Source organism: Homalodisca vitripennis, chromosome 4, assembly GCF_021130785.1.
Source record: "Homalodisca vitripennis isolate AUS2020 chromosome 4, UT_GWSS_2.1, whole genome shotgun sequence".
Lineage (NCBI taxonomy): Eukaryota > Metazoa > Arthropoda > Insecta > Hemiptera > Cicadellidae > Homalodisca > Homalodisca vitripennis.
This window is the reverse complement of record NC_060210.1, coordinates 23851807-23879461: the sequence shown is the minus strand read 5'-3', so window position 1 is coordinate 23879461 and position 27655 is coordinate 23851807. Positions and strand designations below refer to the sequence as shown.

The 27655-nt window shown below is 32.1% G+C and overlaps 1 protein-coding gene across 3 annotated transcripts; it reads right to left on the bottom strand.

The window, feature by feature from the left end:
* Positions 1 to 291: 291 nt before the first annotated feature.
* Positions 292 to 18867, bottom strand: LOC124359043 (B-cell receptor-associated protein 31). Of its 3 annotated transcripts, none has more exons than XM_046811439.1 (2): positions 18844 to 18867; positions 292 to 4220 (listed from the first exon to the last, which is right to left on the bottom strand). In XM_046811439.1, the coding sequence occupies exon 2, from the start codon at positions 4166 to 4168 to the stop codon at positions 3479 to 3481; it is 690 nt and encodes a 229-aa protein (XP_046667395.1). In that variant the 5' UTR covers positions 4169 to 4220; positions 18844 to 18867; the 3' UTR covers positions 292 to 3478. The 3 variants fall into 3 exon arrangements, with proteins under 3 accessions (XP_046667395.1, XP_046667393.1, XP_046667394.1); XM_046811437.1 differs by lacking the exon at positions 18844 to 18867 and adding an exon at positions 15577 to 15731; XM_046811438.1 differs by lacking the exon at positions 18844 to 18867 and adding an exon at positions 7278 to 7302.
* Positions 18868 to 27655: the final 8788 nt, after the last annotated feature.

Below are 27655 nucleotides of genomic sequence, written 5' to 3'. Positions count from 1 at the left end.
TGTCTTTTTTAAACAACAACAAATATAAAATATTGGTACTTAATGTTCAGCTTTGTAGTCACTTGCAATCAATATAAAAAAACAGACTAGACTCTTGAAATATTCAAGCAATAGTAGGGCCAGAGAAATAGCGTTATTTTGTAATAATATCTTTCTTGAGGTAACTGCACAAGTGATTGAAACAGCTTAATACCCGTTCTATAGTAATTGGACATTATGTACCAAAATACTGTAACAATTTAATGAGTCAACAACTAACTTCAATTATAAGGTTATTTAAACAAAAACATCTTTGAAACGATTGAAAGTTTATTTCCAAAATATGAGTTATTTGTTAACAAAATCTGGCACTACACAAATATACAATTGTGGACACATAACAATCCTCTAACTAGTTACAGCAATCATGTAGGTAACGAAAAACAGATATTTCACTTTAAATACAGGACATTTTAAGTCACATCAAACTTACAAAAAATAGCCTACAAAAGTCACTTTGTGTTAAAATTGAAAATATATCACACTATTTATACGCAACTAGGTACTAGAATTTAACAACTTATGTAAAAGTTAAATATAACCATGTTGACAACTATTCTTCCTTGCATAAATTTACAGTTTCAAAAACGTGCAAATTATAGCTTAAATCAGTCTTTAAATTAAATATAAGATTTATTAACTATTGTTATTTTAATTTTGATACAATAAAATAACTTGCATGAACATTATAAAAAATAAAATATGGTATTTATAATGAAGGGGCCTATGTTATATGTCTGTTAGCTCTAGATACTTTAGAAATCCCACTGAAATAGAAACTCATTACATACAGAATAAAGTAAACTTACAGCTAAGTCAAATCCCTGTTAGTTAATCACTACAAAAGAATAATTAGGCATTTGTAGAAAATGTGAATTCATAAGCCTAATTAGATAATAACACCTAAACTAATGTAAATCCAGATTTGTTAATAGACTACAGGAGTGAATAATTTCGCTACTGGGACAGTTTGATTTTTATTCCACAAATTCTCGTCTATTAATTATTTGCTATAAAAATATAGCTCTCTATGTGAATATTTAAATTGGCTACTGCCTGTCTATATACATCTATACAAGATTAGCTAAACAAAATTGAAATCTTAAAAACAAATTCAAAATTGGTTTTTAAATAAATGAATTTAGTAATTTAATTGAAGCTTAGGATTAAATTGTGTCTAATGGATTGTTAACATAAATATTTTCCTATAAATTTGATTCTTTAATATCTGTACAAACCGTGTCTTATATCTTATTTCCTTTGTTATATGAACTAAACAAATTACTGTGGCTAAAATTCTGTTCATACATTTTTAATAAATTTTATAAAACAATTCACAACATATTCTTTGGCAGAATGGCTAAATCTTATACACAGAAGCGTTGTTTACTGTCATTCTTTCAAATGTCAGTTTACGTTGACCGTCAGAGCTGTGCAGGCAAGTTACAAGATCTGCTGAAGTCTACTCTGATGTTTGTCATACAATTTGATGGGAAGTAATTTACATGCTAACAATCTTTCCCACTCCTTAGTCTATATGCTGCTGTAACGTGTGTCTAGGGATAGTTCATATATATACAATTCAGTTTATATAGGCTTAATTGACTAATCTTTGGATATATTTTATAATATTGAATTCAATGCAGTATATGTGTAAATTACAGAGTTGTATTAAATCTCTGAAAACCAAAAATTAGCTGTATTTGAGTTGAATCAAAAACTGACAATGATTAAATGCTTAAGAAATCAAAACTATTGTGTTAGCACTAGCATAGTTTATATTAATAATCATTAGGTGTTTATAATAACAATATCAGTATTAATATAAATAGTATGGTAGTAGGATCCTACAGACATTAAAATGCAAAGTAACTCATTGCAATATAAAACATAATAATGATTCATCTAAGCGAGATATCAGGAAATCATACAAGGTCAATATTAATGCCAATGGCTGTTGAAGATATAAGTGATTTATAAATAGATTACTTAGTATCTCAATAAGTTTCATCATGTCAATCCTTAGCTAGACATTGGTGCGGAATAATAATCTAATGCAAAAACCTCTGTAATTTCCTCATTCGAGAAACAAATTAATAATAAAATTGAAGAAAACTTTTTGGAGAGATTATTAATACAACAAAAATGAGGACAATTGCTAGGATCCACAGCATAAATCATTGAACAACTTTTTGAGAAAACTACCCCGGACATAAAGTCCACAAAGATGATCACTGCAATGTTTTACACACGTCTCTGACTGCAATGATACAGTACTCGATTACAATTGGAAAACTAAAATAGCCATACAAAAATGTTTGTTAAATATTCTCTGACACCCTTTATTATTGTAGCAAAGCAAATGGCTGGTTATCATACACTGAGCTTGAATCTTAGGTTATTAGAGACTATCTTTGAAATGATACAGTACTCGATTACAATTGGAAAACTAAAATAGCCATACAAAAATGTTTGTTAAATATTCTCTGACACCCTTTAATATTGTAGCAAAGCAAATGGCTGGTTATCATACACTGAGCTTGAATCTTAGGTTATTAGAGACTATCTTTGAAATAAATTTAATAATTAGTTTTAACGCCTTGTACCACTAATAGATTTTCCCTAATAAAGGATTTTTAACAAGTGTCTGTCTAAAAGTTAAATTAAAATTACAAAATGAAAAGTTAATTAAAATGACGACTGTGCACATTCAAAAATACATTATAACAAAAATGTATTTTTTTAAATAATATTTTACATTTTTTTAAACAGTTATAAAAAGTATGATTTTTTTCTTTTATAATTCAAACCTATTTAAGGGATTTAACAAAGTTTTTTAAATACAAAAAAACTTGTGAATGAATAATAAACTTACTAAAATGAGTGTAACTGGTAAAAGAATAGCACAACACACAATAACAGTACAACATAACTGACATGTTAATTGTACGCCACTTTTCACAGTACTGATTGACAACTAAGCACCGATCATTTAAATAATTAAACTCAATAATGCAAGGGTTTTGATTGCATTGATATATATACTTGATTAAGGTTCCACTGTATGTTAAAGCTAATAATTAACTAGTAATGTAATTGGTAGTATTCAAGTATATCACCACCAAAATTAAATTTTCAATGAAATGCAGTATTTTTAAATGCTAAATTAAATTAATGCCTAAGCAAATAATTCAGGTTTTTAACAACAATCAGTTCAAGATTATGTGATTTAATACAAGTTGGCATTTCAAGCCTCAGTGATGAATTATTTTCATATAACAAAGCTACAGTGTACCTGAAAGAATGTCTTAGCACATTTCAAATAGTTTAATATTTTCGATTAAAAAAATTACAAGTAAACAAAGGAACAAAAATCTATACAAAAGACTAAACAATAAAAGCTTTAAGGTAAAAACACTCATAAGCTAAAACTGATGTTTTAATCTTCTTTATCACTGTTGCTAGCAGCCACTTTTTCTTGGATCTTCCTGTGTTCATTCAACAATCTATCGTACTCCTTTTTGATCGATTCAGATTGTGAAATCATGGCTTCTTTGTCCTTCTTCTCGTGGCTCAGGTCACGCTCGAGAGCTTTGATTTTCTCTTTCAAGTCCGTTACCTCTTTGTCGTGAGCCTCATTTGAACTGTTTTGTGCAACTTCTCCGGACCCCTTCTGAGACAGAAGTGATCTCGCAGTGGTAGTGGCCGATTGTGCTTGTTTCATGGCCGCTTCACTCTGAGCGAGCAATACAGCTTGTTGGCTGATCAAAGACACCAATCGGCGGATGACGAGTGACAAAAATAGAGCGAATCCAGATATGTAAAAGTTCCTTTGAGCCCTGAACAGTCGCATGTTGACTTGCATTTCAGCGTCGAGATGAGCGTGTTTTTCAGCTTCTTCGGCACTCGAGTACTTCCTCATTTCACGGATCGCGTCACACAAGAACAGAACCAACACGAACAAAATGAACGCAAAATACCAAGATGCTTGATTTGTAACTGCTTGCAGAAACCTGGACTTGAAGAGTCTCTGCCACCTCACGGGAGAGGCAACTGGAAGCACAAGTAACAGGACTACAAATATCTCAGCGTACAAAAACCCAGCAATCAGTGTCCACTGCAAACTCATTTTGGCTCAAAGTTTATTTCACTTCACTGAGGAAATCCGGTAATCCAGTTACCTGAAAATAAACCATAGCCTGATTAAAATACCTTTACAATCATAAAAACTAGCTGTACTGGTTTCCACCTTGATTTAGTCCAATAAAAATAACATTTACTTAAAATAGTTAACTCTTATTTAAAGATTTTTGTTAATGTCTCATTTTAAAGTATGATTTATAAACATATGTATTTTAAGGTTTACTGATATTATTACCTTGTTTACCACAAAACACAAAGGAAAAACTTAAAACCTAGTATTTTAATAAACTACTCTAGTTATATCAAGTTTATTGCACAGAATTTCTACGTCTAACCATAGACAATAACATCAGTTGGAATTTGCATATTATATAGATAACAGGTAATCTACCAAATCAATTCTGGACAATATGCTATTAAAAGACTTGTCATACATGCAGTTTATCATATGGCTTTCTACACCCATTTTCAATCCTACACTGCATATGGAATTGCAATGTACGGACGAACTACACACTAAAACATAAATAAAACTCTTATTCTACAAAATAAAGCACTACGAATAATGTTCAAAATTAAGAAGGGTGAATCAATTAAAAATTATTTCACTGAACTAAATATTTTAACAGTGCATAGTCTTTATATTGTACAATGTATAATGTGTGTTAAGAGTGACCAACTTAACCCTTTTAGTGCCAGAGGGTTTTGGACGAAAACGCAAGGTTTTAGAAAATAATTTACATAAAATTTATTTTGTATTATAAAATGCTCATTTTTACTTCTTTTTAAAGGTAAATAAATTACATATCAGAAACTATTTAACATTAAAATTTTTATATAATTTTTAAAATTAAAAATTCACTTTAAACAGCAACATTGCCACAAAAACAAATTAAAAATCAAGTTTGAGGTGATATAACTATACAGAAAAAAACCTATTTTCAAAATTTAAATACTTTCATGACAAAGAGAATTTAAAAACAACCCATAATCATGTGTAATAACCTAATATTGTACAATAAACACAATTATAACAATTATTCAAGCGCTATGGATTTATTTGCTAAAAAGCACAGGGTTTTGGAAAATATTCAGTTTGTTTATTTTGCACCATAAAACACTTTTTTTTTTATTCTTTACAAAACTTCCATACTTTAATTTATAATTATAAACACTATTTATATTATAATTTCTATAATTATAAAAGCCATTTAAAACAATGCAAAATCATGTGTAATATAACAATAATTACTAAAACGAAACTCAAAACATAAACATAGCCTTATTCAGGTAATTTTCAAACAAACTCTACAACATTGTCTTCATGGACACCCTGATTGTCATCACTTTTTTTACTAATTTTAATATATAATATAACTTAGAAACATTTTAAATTAATAAAAACGCACAATTATGACTTAGAAAACGCTCCGCTACTCATCATGAGACCGCGATCGCGATCCAACTGAGAAAGAGTTCAATTCAATTCAATGTTTTATTGCATAAAAGACAATATAAAATGCATCGCAATCATCATGACATTTAAAAGCTAAAATTTTGCATTCATCATTACAGTGGCTCTCATTCAGACTTACAGGTGTTGATTCACCCAAATTCTCATTCATTACATAATTTTCACACTCTGATCACATGGTCAGCCAATTAGGTGGTGCCCCAATCGGTTGCTATGAACTCATCTGTACCATAAAAAGCTTTCAAGATCAGCGTGGTTTTCAGACGAGTTTTAAATGCCTTATGCATTGTGGCATTTTTTATTGAATTTGGTAATTTGTTGACAAACTGAACTCATGCCTGCGGTGGCATTCATAAGCCACCGTCCTGCGTCTTTTAGTACAGTAGTTATTCCTTACTCTAGTGTCATAAGAGTGTCCGTCACTACCTCTTATGACCTCGCATTTTGATTTGAAAAAAAGAGATGTTTCCAGAATATAGAGGAAGGGAAGAATTTAATACTGGTCTGCACGGCCCTCTGTTGAAATTTTGCAATTATTCTAACTGCTTTTTTCTGCAGGGTGAGTATTCTATGAAAATGTATGTTTGCACAACCTCCCCACAATATCACTCCATACGAGAGTAGTGGGTAGATTATTCCATAATACGCAGTCATCAGTACCTGAATTGGGCAGTATTTGGAAAGCTGCCTCAGAACATAAATGCCTGAAGACAGTTTTGAACAGGCATTGTTGATGTAAGAATTCCATGTCAGCCCTCTATCGAGATACATAGAAATTCCCAAGGAATTTAGTCGAGAGGACGTTTTTGACTACAGTTTCATCCAACATGACTGTTGGATTCCAATTTGGAGGCATACCTGTGTTGTATTTTAGTAGCATTACAGCATTAGTAGAAATAATAGTTTAAAAGGTTAGTTTAGTTAATATATTGGCCTTTGGTATGATATCAGCCAGTATGGGATAAGTTATACTGGTACTTAAAATGAAATAGAAATGGCCTCGTTCCGAGACTCCGGCACTCATCGCATAGGAACGTCTCGTCTCGAAGCGAGACTCTCGGCACTCAAGTGTGTTTTTAAATTGTCTTTTAGTGAGATCCCTGGAACTCAAGCGTGTTTTTACACTGTCTCGTAGCGAGATCTCTGGCATTCAAAGGGTTAAGTACAAAATTAATTGTGAAAACCATAAATATAATATTAGAAATAAAAATGAAATTATATGCATACCTAAACATTATTAAAAATGTTATACAAAACATTTCTTATGCTAGGGTAACATTAAAAAAACAATAAAAAGAGTGGATGACATTAAAATAAATTGAAATCATTGTTAAAAGATTACTCAATTCAAATGGCTTTTTATTCATTTGAAGAATTTTATTTGATGTAATGAATTAATTAGACTATGTTGTTATATTGAACTTTATTTGAATTTTTATATAAAAAATTAACAGTTTTCTTCATATTAGAAGAAATGATTAAGTTTGTTGCTGCGATTTTTTTCAGTTTAAATAGCAACTTATTTTCTTTGGAGTCTCACTTTCATATGGCATCAAGAAACTGTATGTTTAATGTACGTAAACATAATTAACTAAAAAAAGGAAACATTGATGCAACATACCTGTATTTGTAATATATACAGGTGTAGGCTTGTAGGCTATGTGTTTTATAAACTGTTATTTAAGCTAGTTAATAATTAATAACTAGCTGAAAGAAATTTTTGAAATATACACGAAGAACATCACAAGAAAGTAAACAGCTGTTGTGCAATAACTAATGGTGTCAGACACATAGTATGGTTTGGGCAGCTTTCTGCTAACCTAACAAAACATGGTAGGTATTAACAGCAAGTTTGGTTCTCCTCTTTTCAAATATATGAGTTTTATAGCAATTGTATAATATTTATACTCAGTAAATTTTTAAGTTCACTCACCCTGTTCAGTTTTTTTTTTTTTTTTTTAATTAAAAAACACAGATAACTAAATTTTGTAAAAGCCAAAAAAATGTGTTTACCTTGTATAAGCAACCAGTAATTGAATAGGCTAACAGTAATTCATACGGCCATCAGCGGGGTAACCTCACGCAACCAAACAGTTGATCACTAATGCTTGAGAGGTAAAAATATTACAAACTCACCAAACCATTTAACGTAACAGGGCAATGGTCAACAATGGTTGTACTGTAGAAGTGTAAATACAATTTAAATTCTCATTACAAAGTAAACTAAAACAACATGTCTTTCCTGTCCATTCTGACTTAATAATATTAAACTTACTTTCAAGTGTTCTCATGACACTTTTACATCCAATATGCGAAAAAACATCACTCACTGTCACCACAAACAAAATAAACAATGACTATTTCTGTAAATCATTATGCATCTAAATCTAATTAATCATGAAACATTTAGGTGCCTAAAGAACTCGCACAATAACTAACAATACCAAAATAAAAGAGGAAAAAAATATAAATAATATTCACCATGGAGGAAAAAACTGTGGCCGAAATGACAAAAAACAAAAAAAATACCAACCAAAAAACTCTTCAAATTATCTTTAAATGTAGTTGATAGACCTAATCGTTCTGCTCAAATTCTCGCATGAATGTAAACAACCCTGTAACCCCTTCCTCCTATACCTAGTCCTCCTTAGTTAGTTATTCTACTCCAACCCGAAACCCCGATTCCTCCCGCTCCCCAAGATTGATGGACTAATCAAGGGTAGTTGTAAACTTAACGGCTGACGTGGCAAAATACGAGTTTCACGTTATTAACCTATTCCTACTGTCCTCCTGGACAAAACAATATGAGGTTTCAATGGGTGGAAATGACAAATAACAAAGTTATAGAACATTAAAGGTGGAATTACTTTCTCACGCAGAGTAATTAAGCAACAGTTATCGCTGTATTCTACAGGCGTTACGTAGTCTTGTTATGAAGTGAACCTCCTATTGGTTGCTTTTGACGTCAGTCATTAAGCTGTATTTAGATATGTAAAATAACAATAATGTTGAAATCAGGGGAATTTTACCCAAATAAAAGAAGCTTTTCTTAATTGAGACGTATTCTAAGAATACAATTTAATATTAGCCTAATACAAGTGCCTCCCGCCATCAGCGTGGGCTACAGCAGCACCATTGGTGCTGTCGCACGCTGATGGTGACATACGAAAAACATCCCTCGAGACAGTACCTATCAGAAAAATTCAAATTTTAAATGGTTTGATCACGAATGCCTCCGGCCATTACTGCTTTATAGGAAATGCAACTTGAAAAAACATAAGTGTATTGCAAATTCACCTTACTGTAATTTCTTACTATCTTGCAAGAATAGTAGTTCCACTTTGAATGTTCTAAAATTCATTATTTGTCATTTAAAATACTAAAACCTTACTACTATTTTTTTCTGAACGACAATAGCAATAAATTAATAACACACATCTTGTTTCTGGTATGGTAAAAATAAATTTGAAAATAATGCATAAAAATGAATCAAACTATCAACTAACCAATAAATAGTGTAAAAAACAAACATAAGTTTAATAAGGAGAACTAACGTAACCATAACTTTGTATGTACTTACATACCACGTGGTAACCTCCGATCACAAAAATAGCGTATCTTAATTTTAAAATAATACACAATGAACGTATAATCTCACTCAGAAAAAACACAACCAATTAAATCAAATCATATTTTACTGCATTTTTACAATTTTACATTGCATTGCAAATGTCAGTAAATCATTTTGTAAATAGTTTTCACACATGCCAAAGTTAAAGCATTCACACATGCACCCAAACTACACTTCCACACATTCACTCAAGCACACTCTCACTGACTCCAGATCCTATGCCTCTCATAAATCCCAGCGGCTCATCATGAACTCATTGACAGAGTAGAACACTCTAGACACCAATAAGCGTTTTATACGAATTTTGAATTGGTTTTTATTGTTGGAGTTCCTTATACTTTACGGGAGCTTATTGATCTATCTGACACCAACTTGTTGTGGCAGATGCTGCGTAAGCGTCAGCCTGTCCTGTTGGGCTCAATAGTTGTCCCTGCCTCTTGTTTCATATCGGTGAATGTCCTCACCGCGGACCATAGTGTATTTTGATTTGCAATACATGATCACGTTGTATATGTAGAGGCAGGGCAATGTCAGAAATTCAAGCTCCCTAAAAGATTCCCTGCATGACTCTCTGTAATTTAACTTTCCAATTATTCTGACAGCATTTTTTTGGAGTCTAAAGACTCGCTCAAATTTGGTTTTGGCACAGCCTCCCCAAAGTCTCACTCCATGCGCAAAGTGTGGGTGAATTAGGCCATTTTTAGAACTTTAGGGGAACACAGATTTGCTAGGTGGCGCAAGGCGTATATGCCTGCTGAAATTTTAGCACACATATTGTCGACGTAGTCATCCCAGGTCAATCCTCTGTCAAGGAACAATCCTAGAAACTTTGTGGAGTATGTTTCCTCTAAAAGGACATCATCCACAAATACAGCTGGCCGTTCTGAAAGCTCATTCTGTCTAAGGCAGAAATGTAAAACATTCGATTTGGATTGGTTTGTTTCTAAGTTCATTTCAGCAAAGTACTGAATGCAGGAATTGAGTTATATGAACGTTGTGACTTCCAGTTCTTGCAATGTTTTGCTTTTAAAACAGAGAGTCGTGTCGTCAGCATATTGAACAAGTTTTCCATGCTGGGTCACAGAATTCAATCTACTGACATAAATCAGGAATAAAAGAGGCCCAAGAATAGATCCCTGAGGGACACCATGAGGTACTTTGATTTTGTTTGATAAGACGTTCGAAATCTCCACTGTCTGATCTCGCTCCTTTAGATAGGAGGCTAGCCATAACCGTGGAAGCCCCCGAACACCACATCTCTCCAACTGGTGCAACAGTGTCTCATGATGCACACAGTCAAATGCTTTGGACAGGTCAAGAAATACGCTAAGCACATGTTCTCCTCGCCTCTCCAATCCATCGACAACATTGTCCAAAAGGTTATTCACGGCATCGATTGTGGATCTATTTTTTCTGAATCCAAATTGCTCTTGATTCAGAACTAGCTTGTTTTCCAGAAAGCTTTCAAGTCTTTCAGAGAAAACCTTTTCAAAAATGTTGCTAAACACGGGCAGAAATTGAAATAGGACGATAGTTGCTTGCAATACAAGGATCGTCCTTTTTGAAAATTGGAATGACTTTGGCTGTCTTCAGAAGCAATGCAAAAGTTCCAGATTCAAATGAAAAATTTATCAATTTTGTGAGTGGTTCCAATATGTGCCTGAAGCAACGTTTTTAAGTAACCACACTGACATCCCGTTTCTGTCACATGTTTTTTCGAATTCAATCCCTGTATGACGCGTGCTACCTCCCCCTCACACACAGGAGCCAGGGCCATGGATGCAACCGGCTCCAGAACATGCCCTTCACAAGATTGTGTTCCTGCAAATGACGAGTTCATTGAAGCCACAGAAGTAAAGTACTTATTGAATTCATTTACCACTTATAATTGATCTTCAACTTTGATTGCAATTACATTGGAACCTTTGTTTTTGTCTTTACTTATATCTCGAGAAGAACTATTAATGATTTTCCAGGCTGTATTTGAAAAATTTTCACATTCATCAAAACTGTTAACGATCTGCAATTGAATAATACGAGTAGTCGGCACTGTCATATAGACTAAACAGATCGGTAGATGGTGTATAACTAAACTGTTCTGAGTAAAGAACACTCAGATAAGCTATCGGGACCCGATAACTCAGAAAACCATATATAACACAAAAGTTATAGAGGCACAGTACACAAGTATAGTCACAAATTTACATTTAAATTATTAAAAAGCAAGGTTATTTGTAATTTCTATCCCCTAAAATATACTATTGTTCAGGAGGATGAGCAGAATACATTAATAATGTGAAACTCGTGATTTGAAGGGGTCGGCCATTAACCCTACACCTACATAGATGGATACCTTATCAAGATATAATCTAAAATTAAAACACTTTATTAATATTTGTGCAATCATGGTTTGTATAAAGATATAATCTAAAATTAAAACACTTTATTAATATTTGTGCAATCATGGTTTGTATAAAGATATAATCTAAAATTAAAACACTTTATTAATATTTGTGCAATATATGGTTAGAAACCACATAAAATTCTTTCTGGAAATGAAAATGTGCTTTTGTAAGAAATTATTAAGTTATTTTAACCCTTTGAGTGCCGCAGCGTCTACATAGTAGATGTTGTGAAATGTGCATAAATTGCCGGCATCTACCCAGTAGACGATTTTTATTTAATTAATATCACATATAATTCATTTTTGTTTTGACAAATAACTTATTTCAACGGCAATCTACAAGTTTCGAACTATCAATTGTGATTGATTTTTATTGTTCACCGCCCCCTTGTAGTTATTTGTCATCAGAAAAAAACAGATGACGCAATAGTTGGTCAGCTGCTACTTGTTGCCATTAACTACACAGTTTCGTTCGTTGTGTGTTTTACATTGTGCTAGTTTCGTGTGTTTATGCTGAAAAACTGTTGTTATTACTATTCTGCAATTGTGTTCAGTAAAACTTGCAATGCATTTATAAACTTCTTTTTTTTTCCGTGTTTAGTGATGTATTTTTATTGTTGGATTGGTGATGAAGTAAAACGCAAGTTTCCAATCAAAATATTGATTTTAGGTGAAGTAAGGTTATAGAAGTAAGGTTAATATTGTAGGCCTGTGTATATTTTTATATACTTTTTATATAATTAGTATTTTACAGTCGTCTTACTTCATTGAGTGAAATAGGGTAGTTTATAATATTGTTTCTAAACTTTTGACAAACTTGAACAAATATTACTTTTTGTTGTATTTTGTATATATTGCAGTATCTGGTTAAATATTACTGTAACGCACCATATTATGCATGATATTTGTTTATTTTTTCATGCTTTCATATGGTATAGCTAAAAAAAAGGTTAACTTTGGGATTTTATACCGACCACACTAGTATGAAGAACACAAAAATAGAAATTTATAGAAACAAACATGATAGAACGAAAAAATAAACAACTCTTCAATTACAAAATTACAAACTTACAAGCATTTCCAGGTATTGTGATCGTTATTGTTGTCGCTGTTATCTTATCTTTCTCGAGAATCCTGATTACGGCAGACCGCGCGGCATCACGTGATTTGCACGGTACATAATTGCCTTTCCATTACAATTCAATTTATATTTCTGATTAGCCCCTCTAGAATTTGATATTTTACTGATAGGTACTATCTCGAGGGATGTTTTTCTTTCGTCGACATCAGCGCGGGCTTTGGCAGCACCGAAGGTGCTGCCAAAGCCCGCGCTGATGGCCGGAGGCACTCGCATTTTGGGTGGCGGAATGTGATCAAGAATAAAAACAAGTTTTTAGTGTTTTTTTAACCCTTTTTACTGCCGGCCATTTTTTTATTGTACCAGTCAAAATTGCAAGGAGGAAAATCACTGTTGTGCATTCATTTACAAAAAAATGCTGTATCTTTTTTATTTTTTCATTAGATTTGCATGAATTTTTATTTTATTTACTCGTATTTAAATGCTGTTTTTTTAAATAATAAAAAGACATTTTAATTTGAAACAAACACATTATTTACTTTTAAAAATGATATAAATAAAAAATAAATTAAAAAATAAAAAATTTGTGTTTGGCATCTGATAATTTATTTTTAAAATTATACTAAAATTATGAGCCATGATATCATTATAAACTAGAGCAATTGCTTAGAACATATACCAAATTTGAAGGTGCTACCTTGAAACATAAACTGTACTATGAGATTTTCCCAAAACTGGTAGGCCTCCTCTAGGCCTACCAGTGGAATTTGAAGGTAAACTTATCTGTGCCACATCCCCCTCATGATCTAATAACTCCTCATTATCTGATGGTAAGATACAGTCAGGATCGTCATCAGTGTCATCCACATCACTTTGATTGTCATCAATAGCCCTAACAATAATATCAGATTCGTTCTCGGCATCTGAATCTGACAAATTCTGAAGGGAAATCGTCACTTAGTTCGTCTTGCACTTACTTATTGTTCCCTCACTCACAGGAGAGTTAGATGTAACTCTTTTACTCTCATTTTATCCTTGATCAACAAAAGTAACACTTCAAAAAACTTTCGATAACATTGTAAACAACAACAATGAACGAAGATTTCAGTAACATAATCCGATCATCTGGTTTTGACAGCTGTCTAGGTAGTTCGTCAATTCTAGTCAAAGACGACAAAAATAGAAATCCAAAGTTCTTCAAATGGCTTCTTTAATTATCCTTTGCTCCTAAACAACCAAAATACCGAATATTTTGGCATTTGAACATAACAGTAGCCAGTAACGATAAAAAAAACAGACGTCCGACATATCGGACGTTGGCGTTTTCGGCAAAAATGCCGACGTCCGATATGTCGGACGTCGGCAGTAAAAGGGTTAATAAAGAGTTTAGTTTGGTAAATGTTTGTTTTTTGTTGAATTTTTGTGTTTGGAGGAAATGTAGAGGTAAAAAACACGGAAGTACAACAAAGCGATGCACCAGCATGGAACGGGCGGCGAAGACTCTGCAATCACGTTATCTACTAGACGCTCGACTTTGACCTCTGTCTGAGGATGGGGAGGGGTTTGCGATAAGACAATTCCTGTTTTAAATTGACGAAATATTGTTCTACGCTAATCTAGTAATCAGTAGAAACGAAATGTGAAATAACGATTCATGTCTGGGTGTGGTCGGTATAATCCCAAAGTACCAAAAAAAATATTGTATAAATAAAATTTTAGTTCAAACTTGAAATTTATTTTTTTCATTTTTTAGTTTTTTGTTATAACCTATATACTTTTTGTGTTAATAAAAATAAAATTATAATATTATATGGAAAAAATACCTTGTTTTATAACACACAAACCAAAAACAAATTATTCAAATCGGTTGAATAGTTTTTTCTAATATAGTTTTTTTCCCCACACGCTTGCTAAACAGAAGGAAATGCTCCGGCAATTTATGCGTATGACTTGGGAAAATATGCTGTGGCACTCAAAGGGTTAAACTGTTTCAGGTAACGTGGCTAAAGTAAACAATCTATTTCCTCTTTGAAAAATGATGTCATATGAGGCAATCATGCTGGATATCCAGCACTATCCCACTTTAGCCACAACTGCACTGTAACCTACATCTGGTGTATCCCACACCTACATTTAAAACTTTGATACAATGTATTCAATTTTAATTTAACCTAATCTATTGATGGCAGAAGTAAGAGATAAATAAGGTGTTTTTATAGTTTTCATAATGTTCAATAAGGAAAACCTCTATGTGGCCATTTGACACATATTATAAAAGATTTATTTGTATAGCCTAGTTAATGCAGTACTTATGTAGGCTAGATCTTATTAAATGCCTAAACACAAAAAACCTCCATGTGGCCATTCGAGATATATTGTGAAAGTTTTATTTGTAGGCTACAGTTAATAAAATACCTAGGCCTAATAAAGGTTAAGTCTTGTAAAGGCCCTGGTATTTCTTGTATGGAAATTAATACATTTTAGGTTAAAAAAAGTCATAGTCTTGACAGAAAGTCCCTGTCTTCCTATCCCAATGTAATTAGTACACTAATAGCAAATACATATACATTACACAAAAAAGTCACATGGGCTATTTGGATCAATTTTTAAAATGAGACAACTACATGATAAACTTATTTTAATTAAAAACTGTTCTATGCTTGAACAATCTTAAGGTTGCTTCAATACAGCTAGTTCTTAGAACAGGCTAGGGCTAAATCATTTTAATAATATATGCAATGCCCATTAATTTTATAATAGGTGTTCTACAAACCCTCGTTGTTTATTAAAAATATTCTAATACTTACCAAAACACAATATCAACCAACCACAAAAACGGAATGACTATCAATGATGAAATATGAAACTGAAACTTCCAGTGCTAACAACAGCAAGGAAAGAGTAGTGTGAGTCATGAAATTCTGCCCCTCTGCTTAAATTCCGATACGTCACTGTGAAGTAAACATTGACCGGTTGTAGACAAACGTCATCGGTGAATATTTTGTTTTTTGCTAATCGGTACAGAATGTCTATAAGAATGATACAGCACAATGTGTAACTATAATTTGAAACTAATGTAAATTATATTTGAAGAATTGTGTTGTGTCATGCCAAAAGCCCCTATATGATTTTTGTTGCATATTAAATTTTAAACTTTTCGCAATATATGTATAAAACATTTTAACAACTGTTTATTACACATATCTATGTTGTCAGCCTGTTGGCTCCTCTATCTGACACCAGTGTATTACAAGAGTGGTATTGCATTTTTTTTTTTTAATTCACACATAATACAGGCCAGTGAGTGGATAGGAAGTGATGACCTGTGGAAGTAGCAAAGTGTTGGTTTCCCCTTACTGATGGTAGTGTAGAAAAGAGTTGCGAACTTATATTTGAATGGATCCTTCAACAGTGATGATTTCAATTTCGTTCTGAAAATGAGTGTTTTTTAAGTACCGAGAGCATTTAAGCAGGATCCTAAACACTTAGTTTTGAAAATTTTTAAATTTACATTGCATTTGATTAGAACAGGAAACTCCGAATTGGGAAGGCATGTAACAATAGTGGACATAGTATTGGTTGTATAGATGAACTGTATTCTTATAGATAAAGACGATTTCTCGTTGTGTAGAGGAAACAATGTTGATAATTTTCCACATGCTACTTTTGTTATTTTTAAGACATGTGTAGTTCAATTTGTAGTAAAAAATGACGCTTACATAGTTTATTGCCTTGTATGGACATTCTATGATATTGCCTCCCTTAAGATTCCGATTCCTTTGGTCTACGAAAGGTAAAAATCTTCATCTCATTCTTGACTAGGCTTTTATGCCATTGTCAATCCTGTAAACCAAATTATATATGCTGCAAATTAAATATCGCGTAAGTCGAGTAAAGAAGAGTGTGGCCATCAAAAACGGCGGTTTTGACATTATTTTATGAACGCTTGTCAGAAGTGTTTATGTTGAATAAAAGAGGAGATAATATTACACCTTGTACGAGTAGTAACCCAGTTTATATTGGTGTAGTTGAAGATAAAAGTCAATAAAATTTTATTTATAATATCATGTCTTCAAGAAAACTCTTTACATTCTTGAGTAAATAACAAGGGATGCCGAGGTTTCTTAATTTAAATAACAAGTCATCGTGTCAAATACAATAAAAAGCTTGCTTACGTTTAAAAACAAGGCAGAGGTATGACGTTATTTTTCACATCCTCAAATAATGTCTCCAGATACTCTAAATAGTTGACGAATCATAGAGTGATAAGATCCTCTAAACCAAATTTATGTTAGGGGAGCTTTTTTATTAGGGTTTTTTTATCATCTTCACTAAACAATTTCAAAAGTGTCAGTGAGAATGCTGATTTTTCAATAACTGTTTACTTTAAACGAAGGCTTTGCAGCTTTATGAATCACAAAAAATTACCACTGCTTCCGAGTTGTAAATAAGTGTGAAATATTTAAGAGAGACACGAGGAAACCAAGTCTGGGTAAATGGCATTGTTCTATGTAAGGTATACCATCAAAATGTAGATTGAATAACATGTAGATTTAAGTAATAACTTAATACGTTTACCCTATAAGCCAATAACAATATCTCTGGGCCTTCATTTTTATAGTTCAAAGATAAATAATATGTAATTTAGAAAGAATTTCAGGTTGCAACTTCGAAGGAACGACTATATTCCATTCAAAATTACTCCTTTATGAAGATTAATATTGGTGCTCCATGCTTTCCCATATTCCAAGTCTCTTTTTGGTTGTGATAGAATTGGCTCTTCGTTTTTAAATTGTGTAATAACTTCATGGGTAATTATTTTCAATTAAATAGCCATGTATTTATATATTATTTGTACTCTGTTCTTTCATAAGAGTTCTTTCATTGATCTTTTCATACTTGCCAACCAAATTTAATATGGTCTAGAAAATTAGCATTCTCGTGATTATCTGACCACCTGTTTACAATTGTATAATTGAACCCAATTTCGAATGTTGCATAGCAGAGTGAATGTGAAGCTGTTGTTGACTGCAGAGCCTTGTTTGGATGAAAAATGGATTGTAATGGTTTGATATCCACAGTGTAAACTTCCTTCCAAACAAACACTGGTAAAACTTTTGAAAGAACCAGAAAATGGCCATAACTTCCTTGCCTAACTATGAATAGCCACAGCTGATAAGAGTAATCTTAATATAAATGCAATAGGATGTTCTGTTCTGTTTACTACTGATAGCAAAATGATCTGTGTAACTGCATCGTAGATACATATTGTCAATATCCAGAGCTTTGAAATCTGGACAGTTATAGGGTCCATTTGGTCCATATTTAATTTTAGGTTTAACATCCATTGTCACTGGAAATGTATGCTTGTTGTAAATGTTATTTAGAAGCCTTGTTGATTTGGGTGATAACCGAGGAAGAAGATATCCCCCTATTTCCCTGTTTAGATGCTTCTAAAGCGAGAGAAATTTAGCAAGCACACTCAAAGATACGTGATTTCTCCTGTGGCTGATTTGTCAATAACTGTTTACTTTAGGCGAAGGCTTTCCAGGTTTATGAATCACAAGAAATTACCACGAGTTGTAAAGTGTGAAATATTTAAGAAAGACGCGAGGAAACCAAGTCTGGGTAAATGGCATTGTTCTATGTAAAGTATACCATCAAAATGTAGATTGAATAACATTTAGATTTAAGTAATAAGTTAATCAGCCATGGTGTTATTACAATAATAGCTAATAAACAAATAATAAGAATTCATGAAACATAGGAAAACATATTTAATAGGCAGTCGCGGAAAGTGGCTTCCTATCAGTATATTGTTTGATGTGCACTCAGAAGAACTGTCTGTTCCATCAACACACCTCGGCAAATTTTTGAAAATTTAGAGAAGATATCTCTATTACGGCATGTATGATTTCAACTAGTGAACTCAGACGATCTGACAGACGGGGAGTTTTCTCTCATTACTTATTATATGTGGCAAGGAAATAAATCAGAATGAGAGTATATGATTCGCTTACCATTGCATTTAAGCATGTCATAATACAAAAGAGCAAACTGGAGATGAAAATTACCTTCAGGAATGCGTTGAAAATAATTTGGTCTGCTCGTGTATTGTCTCTACATCTTGGCGAACGTTGTCTTGAAAGTTGTATTGAACGTAATTTAGCTAATTGTGTTTGTTTTACTCCATAACAATTATTAGCTGGAAAAGAAAAAACAAATATTTACTACCCGTGAATCAAATAATAATAATATATACGCTTCGTCGTTGCTGATTAGAGATACCATTTTCATTGCCTAGTTGTTGATTGCTGATAGTTTCAGTAAAATATACTTTAAATGGCATGTTAGTTTACATAAGATGTTAAATAAAGGTTTGTTTACGTTTTGGTAAAGCTGTCATTCTACTTGGAAAGCATGTGAAGAACATAAAAATCCGTGATACGAAACGAAAGTTTTTCACACGCATAACATGCATCCGTAGCCAACCAAAAGAAGTAATTACTTCAAAAATTGAATTATACCTCGTCGCCAATTGGTTGTGTCCATTCACGATAATTATTAATAGGTACTGAATAAAGATATATAAAGAATACCTTTACACAAAACTGTAACTCTTTATTGTTAAATGTTTTAGAAAACACATCACCTTACAACAATCATATGATAAACATAACATACCTGTATGTTGCCTTAGAGTATTGTAAACTTATTTCAACAGATGACTCGAAACCTCTTGAGCTGAATATCACCAATACCAACTCTACATTGTCTCATATACATTCAAACCTCTCTTTTTTATTTTTAAACTTCCTAGATTCGAATTCTAACCAACATGTGACTTAAATGTTTGAACCAAAAATTGCAAACAGGACTCTAATTGACAATATCCTAAAAAATAAAGAATATTCGACAGTAAATTCTATTAATTTGACCTATTTATGGACTGTTCTGCTCTCTCATCCTTATTTAAATTAACTGTTTTCACGTATAACAAGGTTAGCTCAACAGCAGTGTTTATTTTCAACCTAAAACATTAAAATTATTATTTTTTGTATTAAATGAAAACCTTTATATTACTCAAATACAGTCGTAACAATTATCATCTAATAACAATTAGGCAGAGAGCTCAATTAAAACATGTTTTAATCGATCAGTTAACATTATTTAAATGTTTATAGATTTTTATGATTTTATTTTACCCACAGGGCCTTTGATGCTGCACACAGTGATACTCTTAAATTGTATACGTTATAGATCAATAGGAGTCAAAATTTATGTATTTCCACTATTATAATGATAGTATTTCTTATGTAAAAGTTCAATTCAGGGTTTTATTTGAACTGCTAAACTGGAAATATGGCAGATGTTTTTCTTGCGCAGCTGGAATAAACAGCTGATCAGCACACTGGCCAGATCCTGTCACGGATTTGTTTGGTTCAGTTTGTCGTCTGCTTCGTTTGCGGTAGTACAGTGTCATTTAAAGTGTAGTCCTATCTTATTGATTACATTCATCCGCGGAAGTTGTTCGGTTTCGAATTCTATCTAAACATTTGTTTTAAAGTAATTTTACGGAAATCTTAGTAAAAATTAGTTTTCAATGATATTGATAAATTAGTGCGTGTCACTGCAGGAGCTATGAATTCCGTTTTGCACTGTTACACCAAAGGAAGAGTTAGCAAAGGTAAAAATATTGTTAAGTAATATTGTTTTGTTAGTAATAAAACTTGATTATATTTTTATAGTCATAACTGTACGTATTTTCCAAATAGGGTATAAGCATATTCATACCCAAAAATACATTTGTTTGCTGTATTAATCATTTATGCTTTAATTAATAAAATTTAGGATAAGATTAATTCACATTTAAACACAAAAATCTAAAAATTGTCAACACATTTCTAGAAAGTTTAAGTCAAAAAAATTTTAAATAGAGACCCAATTATGAAAAATCAACATGAATAATAGGGGCTCTATAGATAAATTTATTTGTTGGAATGAAACAACAATAATTTTTTTATCAAATAGCCTACACGAATTAGCCTAATTTGTTGTAAGTAAAGTTTTAAATTATACACAAAACTTGAAAGATTTAATTAATAAAATGCTTAGTAAAAGGATAAAAAAATCATTTGTAATGTATTGAATATTTGAGTTATGTCACTGATTAGGCAGGTACTTATTTTATTGAGACATGGAAAGTCAGAAATTGAAGGATTGCAATTGCATACTTGATTTTGACCTACCATTAAATATTTAAATAAACACAATTACGTGAAAAACATATTAACGTAACATTGTTCCACTTCTCCACTTAGGACAGAGATTTTTGGAAGATTAATATTTTAACTTCCCAATGGTAGAGATGCACTGGTGATGTATTGAATTGATCTTAGAGATGATATTACACTGAACTTCATGTGCTCCACATAATAGCCTCTTGCTTTTCAATATTAGAGATATTTAAAATCAACTTTCTATCGTGGAGTTATGTGATCAAGTGAACAAGCCTATCAAATCTGTTTACATTTTACACGTATCTAGTTCAACCAAACTTCACCACGTCACCATGTGTACTCCCTCATAAAAATTATCATTAGATCATTAGCTACAAATAAACTATTTAGCTTGAAAACTGACAATCAGTCACAAACAGATTTGGAAGGCGTGAAACACTCACTTCTGTATTTTACATTTAAATAATCTCGATATATGGTTTGGTTTTTGGACATTATTGTTTAATTAGTTGTCAGGCTTTAATATTTCTTAATACAAGTTTATAAATCTCTGTTCAATGTTATATTTCAAAACATTTTCCTTAGCTTGACATGTACTAATGCGTGTTAATGGGATTTAGCAAATCTCTACTTTTACCCTTGTTTCTCTTTTTTTATCAGTGAGTTAACTTATTGGATTCTCTAATATTATGTCTTAATGCTTACTACCTCAATTAAATTAATAATATTTCAATAGCAATTTAAACTACTTATTCCCAAAAAGAATTCTTTTAATTAATCTTGCAGTTCATACACAAATCAGTTCTGATTTTCAATCTTTTTTGTACAGTAAAAATAAATAAATTGAATTGAATTTATTTCAGAAATAGTACATCACCAAGGTCCTGCTTAATATAATACCTGTCAGCAGAAACCTTTTATAACTCTAATGTAATGCATAATATTCATTTGTCTTTGGAGTCCTTTTTTTACTGTATAAATCATTAGTGATGAACACTGATTTATGATATAATGTTGAAGTTACTAATTAGGAGTTAAGTAAAACTTACTATTTAAGTAAATATTATACAAAATTTCCATAACACTATCATATATTTAAAAATTGTATCAATTAAGTTTTAAGATAAACCTGAAAATATTGTGACAAATAATTAAATCAGATAAATAAGTCAATGGTGTTGACCAGGACAAATATTATTCATTTCTATCCATCTATGAAATAATGGATAAAGTTTTTGGGTTGTGGGAAGAGGTATATAGACATTAAGTTCAGTTCAAACAAGTGTTGACGGATAAAATTCTATTGCAGTATCATTGCACAACAACCAACAGTTACCTTGTACAAATAAATAAATATATTATATATAAAATATTATCTTATATAAATATATATATTTCTATAAAATATTATATATAATAAATAGATTAGGCATATAAAATATATGTATATATATATATATATATATACATACAGGGTGAATATAAAGTCAGGACCCCCCCCTCTATTTTCTTCTATAGGGCAACCCAAAAAATTTCAAATGTAAACCCCTATCAAGTCACCCCTCATTTTAAAGAGCATGAAAAAACTTAAATAGTAGTGAAAACCAGAGATTGCTATCTCTTTCCTAATCCGAAATAATAGCCAGTATTACCAAAATAATTTTAATAACTCACCACGTCACGAAGATACGAAAGATACGAAAGTGACAATGTTCCAGCTGCATGATCAGCTGTTGGTGTCAGCTCTACTGTCTATTATAAATAATAATGCATCAGCTGACTCATACTGCTTATTGTGTTCTGACTATTTATTTACATTGAGGTTATGTATACTGATGATAGTCCAGTTGATTTTGATGTGAACATTTCTTAATTTTTTAAAACCAATTCTCAAAAAAAAAAAAAAAAAAAATCCTCCAAATAAATCACTGGATGAATTACTTTCTAAATCACTCTGTGCCATTTTTTTATTTCAAAAATTAAGAAATATTCACATCAAAATCAACTGGACTATCATCAGTATACATAACCTCAATGTAAATAAATAGTCAGAACACAATAAGCAGTATGAGTCAGCTGATGCATTATTATTTATAATAGACAGTAGAGCTGACACCAACAGCTGATCATGCAGCTGGAACATTGTCACTTTCGTATCTTTGTGACATGGTGAGTTATTAAAATTATTTTGGTAATACTGGCTATTATTTCGGATTAGGAAAGAGATAGCAATCTCTGGTTTTCACTACTATTTAAGTTTTTTCATGCTCTTTAAAATGAGGGGTCACTTGATAGGCGTTTTACATTTGAAATTTTTGGGTTGCCCCCAAAATTTCGCATTTTTGGGGGACAAAAAAAATTTTCAATGTCATAAAATGAAACTTCCTTTCCACATTGCACCACTACCCAAAGGATATCTCCTTATATTACCTATAGAAGAAAATAGAGGGGGGGTCCTGACTTTATATTCACCCTGTATATATATATATATATATATATATATATATATATATATATATATATATATATATATATATATAATTTTTTCAATAAACATTGAATCACAAAAAGTACTTGCTCCGCCGGGACTCGAACCCGGATCCCTCACTTGCTGGGTGGATGTGCTACCATTACACCACAGAGCCCTTACTTTTTATGTTTCAATTATATTGTATTTGGCTGTATCTGTCACATATGCGTTTAAATAACTAAACTAACATATGATCGGAAGACCAAATACCTGTCAAACGACTTTTGTTTACATTAATTAAATTTGTATAAATGGCAATAGCCTTGTACAATTTTTTCAATCAACATTGAATCACAAAAAGTACTTGCTCCGCCAGGACTCGAACCCGGATCTCTCATTTCCCCGGTGAATGTGCTACCATTACACCACAGAGCCCTTACTTTTTACGAATGAATTTATACCTATATATATATATATATCACGATACGGCCAAATACAAAATATATATATATATATATATATATATATATATATATATATATATGCCTAATCTATTTATTAATTATAATTTTATATTGAAGTAAAATTTTATATACAGTTTGTACCTTAGGAGCAGTAGGAACTAAGAGCCAAATTGCACTGTATATGCATACAATCAGGTTTTTCTTGAAATCGATTGAGGAGTTTTTCCTAAGAAAGAAAATGACCGTCAACAATGGTAATATTGGTAAAGGTCGAAATGGGAGGCTCTCAAAAGGGTTAAAAATATGAAATAGCTTAATAAGTTTTTTCTCAGTTCATATTTTTCTTAACTTGACACACTTAAAACCAACTGTAATACATGTAAATAAATGTTAAATAAGTCAGTGTCATCGAACTGTACATAGACCCTTCAAAAGTTTCAATTTCTAGTCTCTTTATTGAGTCGTCTGACAGTTTTATTTTTGTGTGTATGAAGCTATAAGAAATATAATCAGAGAAAAACATTGTCGTTGAATATTTTAAACCCTTTCAATACCCTCCTATTTTGACAACTAACAGTCTGATATATCGCTTACAATAGGCCCATCCTCGTAGCATAAAAGGCTGAACCCTGGGCATGACTCTGGACGTATCGAAACATTAACATCATCCCTCACTGTTGATGAAAAGCAACATTTATCGTTACTACGTATATTGGAACAACCACACATTGTATCTAAAATTGTTGTACATCATTCAACAACAGTGCCAGAATTTGAACCTTCATAGTTCATAATAATGTATTATGGTGATAAAGAGATACAGACATTTTATATTGTGAACTTCCTATGGAACAGGCAGTATTACAGGATATGTATAGAAGTTAAGAATATTTGACAGTATTATATATATGTATATTAACAATTGACATTAAAATGCTAGTTAAACATTAAACATACCAGAACATTAAATTTGACATGTTACTTAGCATGTATCCATTTAAATACATTACCCTGTTACTAATCTCAGCAATGTTACACATTCACCATATACTGCCAAGTTAGCCAGCTTGTAGTAATAATTTAGTAACGTAATTAGAGTAAAATGTAGCCTAGTATAACAAGTAACACAGTAGCCATTAATATTGTAACTTGCAGATACCGGTAGTGTAACCGTAGCCGTGGCACACAGGTCTGCAGCGAGAGGGTTTTTGTGTTTGTGAGTACCTTGAAATATTACAGGTGGTGGGCTGGTGCTGGTGGTCATGGGTGCTTTACTCAGCTATGTAAATACTTATTACATAAGAATGTTAATAATGTGGAGTTCATAATATAAAAGAATGTTAATATAAGTTTATCACATTTAACAACCTTTTTCGGAGCTTGATCCTGAAATATTTTTGTTGTGTAGTTTAATTTAGTGAATGTTTATTTATGTTAGTGGCTTATGTATGTGATGACAATGAGTGACACAATACACAGTAAGAAGAATTAAGTGGATAGGAGGACTGCAAGCGGCAAAGACAACTTACCATGCTGTTTTTGAATCCCATATAAGGTATGGTATATCAGTATGGGGAGGAACATCTGCCCATAATCTTAGCAAGATCTTACTCCTCCAAAAAAAGGCAATAAGGACACTGGCAGATCTGGGACCACTTGAAAGCTGCAGAGAAGCTTTTAAGACTTTAAAACTCATGACTGTCATAGCACTGTACATCTACTCTGTAGTTGTCCAGACAGTTGAAATGGAGTTACAAAGAGCTAAGGATACTCCACTCCCACAACACCCGGAGAGCAACTGACTACCTCCTTCCTGGACACCATACTACACGGTACAGCAGGAAACCATCCTACATGGGAAGAAAAATCTTCAATACCCTACCTCTCAACCTGAAAAATCTTGGAGGGAATGAGTTAAAGAAAAGCCTTCAAGACTGGCTCATGGAGAGACCCTTTTACACCATGACAGAATTTTTGACTCTGTAAACAGTACATTGTAAAGCAAGAGACCTGGATTTCAATTCATTGTAAATGTTGATACCATTACACTTCTTTATGCTGATGTAAAAAAGAACTTTTGACTATTGACTAATACTTTTCCCTAATAAGAACTTAATTTTAAGACGTTTTCATAAAACGTTTTAATTATTTAATGAACACCTTTAATTTTGTTTACTTTTGTTATGTGTTTTTTATTTTTCCCCCATACACAGTATAAGAGAAAGTATTGTAATGGTTAAATAAGAAAATCAGTAGATGTAACACAAAAATCAATTTTGGGACACTCTCTCTTTTTATGCATAAGCTACATGCATTGAGAAATATAAAACAATCCAACCTATACAGCAAATGTTTATTAATGAGATTGGAAAAGTTAGTAAGTCTTTAGGAAAAATATTTTCATTTATAAATAAAAAAACATAACAATTAAAAGTAGCCAAAAAATACATGCAATATTCCAAAAATTAAATTTTGGCACATTAATAAAGCTTATCACTCCGGGGCTGGAGGCTGGCAAAATTTCTTGTATGTCTGTCTGTCTGCTTGATGGTGTTTCAAGAACAAATTGAGCTATCAACTTAAAATTTTCATGAAGCTTAGTTCAGTAATTGTATATATAATTCTTATCACCCACAACATTTTGCATATCGAGATATCTTTTTCATGAAGCATGTAGCATGTTCATTTAGATTGTCAAATGACAAATTGAAGACATGAAGAAAGAAAAATAACTACAAGTTATGTTTAGGCTACCCTTAAACACCTAAGAACACCTGCCCTACCAACAGTCAACCTCCGTAGTAGACTAGATGTACCGAATGTTCCACTCCTGGACATCCATAGGCTTGTCCTAATTTAAGTGGCATATTGGTTTTTGCTGTAGGTTCCGCAGAAAGGTATAGACCAGCCAGAAGTGAACTCTGGTTCAAACGTTAGTGAAGCCTGTTACACGACATATGGTATGGCGTACACATATCTTGTTTATAATAAGAAAAGAAGAGGAACACGCTTATTTGTGGTTAACTAACGCTGAACATAAGTTAGCTTGAGTACGTAATTTAATGGCTACAAGAATGTACACTCTCATGTTTGGAAAAGTGTGAAGTTTTATCAATTTATTTTATAGTTATTTTTATATTTAATTAAATATCGCATTATGTGCAATGCATATAGAGTTAACTACTTCTATTCTCTTTACTTGTTACCACAGTTGTTTAACAAGTAAAACCAAAGCTATATTTATTAACAAATCGTGCTGACAATTGTAGGAAAGTTTCGTTGCGATTGCTGCATAAACAGAGTTCATCCATTACTAAGAAGAATAAGAAGGAAAGCTCGTAAGAGGATTTATGTCTCATTTCAGGGCAGCTGTAGATCACCTGAGGCACAACCTATCAGAACAAAACCTTTAAAATTTAGTTGAAGTTGTTCTCTGACAGATGAACTATGGTTGGAAGAGCATAGTCAAGCAGAGAAATTAAAGGTCCTGTCAAAGAAATGGTACAAATTATCAGATTTAAACCATTGCTTGCGTAAAGAGAAATTCCTCAAATGTTTGGCTTGTTCTTTTCATGTTATAACTAATGATGTACACATCATCTGAGAACAAACTGTTTTACTTTAATGTATGCCAACGACACATCACTTAGTCTTTTTGGATGTTCTGCAGAATAAGTAATTACTTACTCATACAGCGTAAAATATGGCTTCT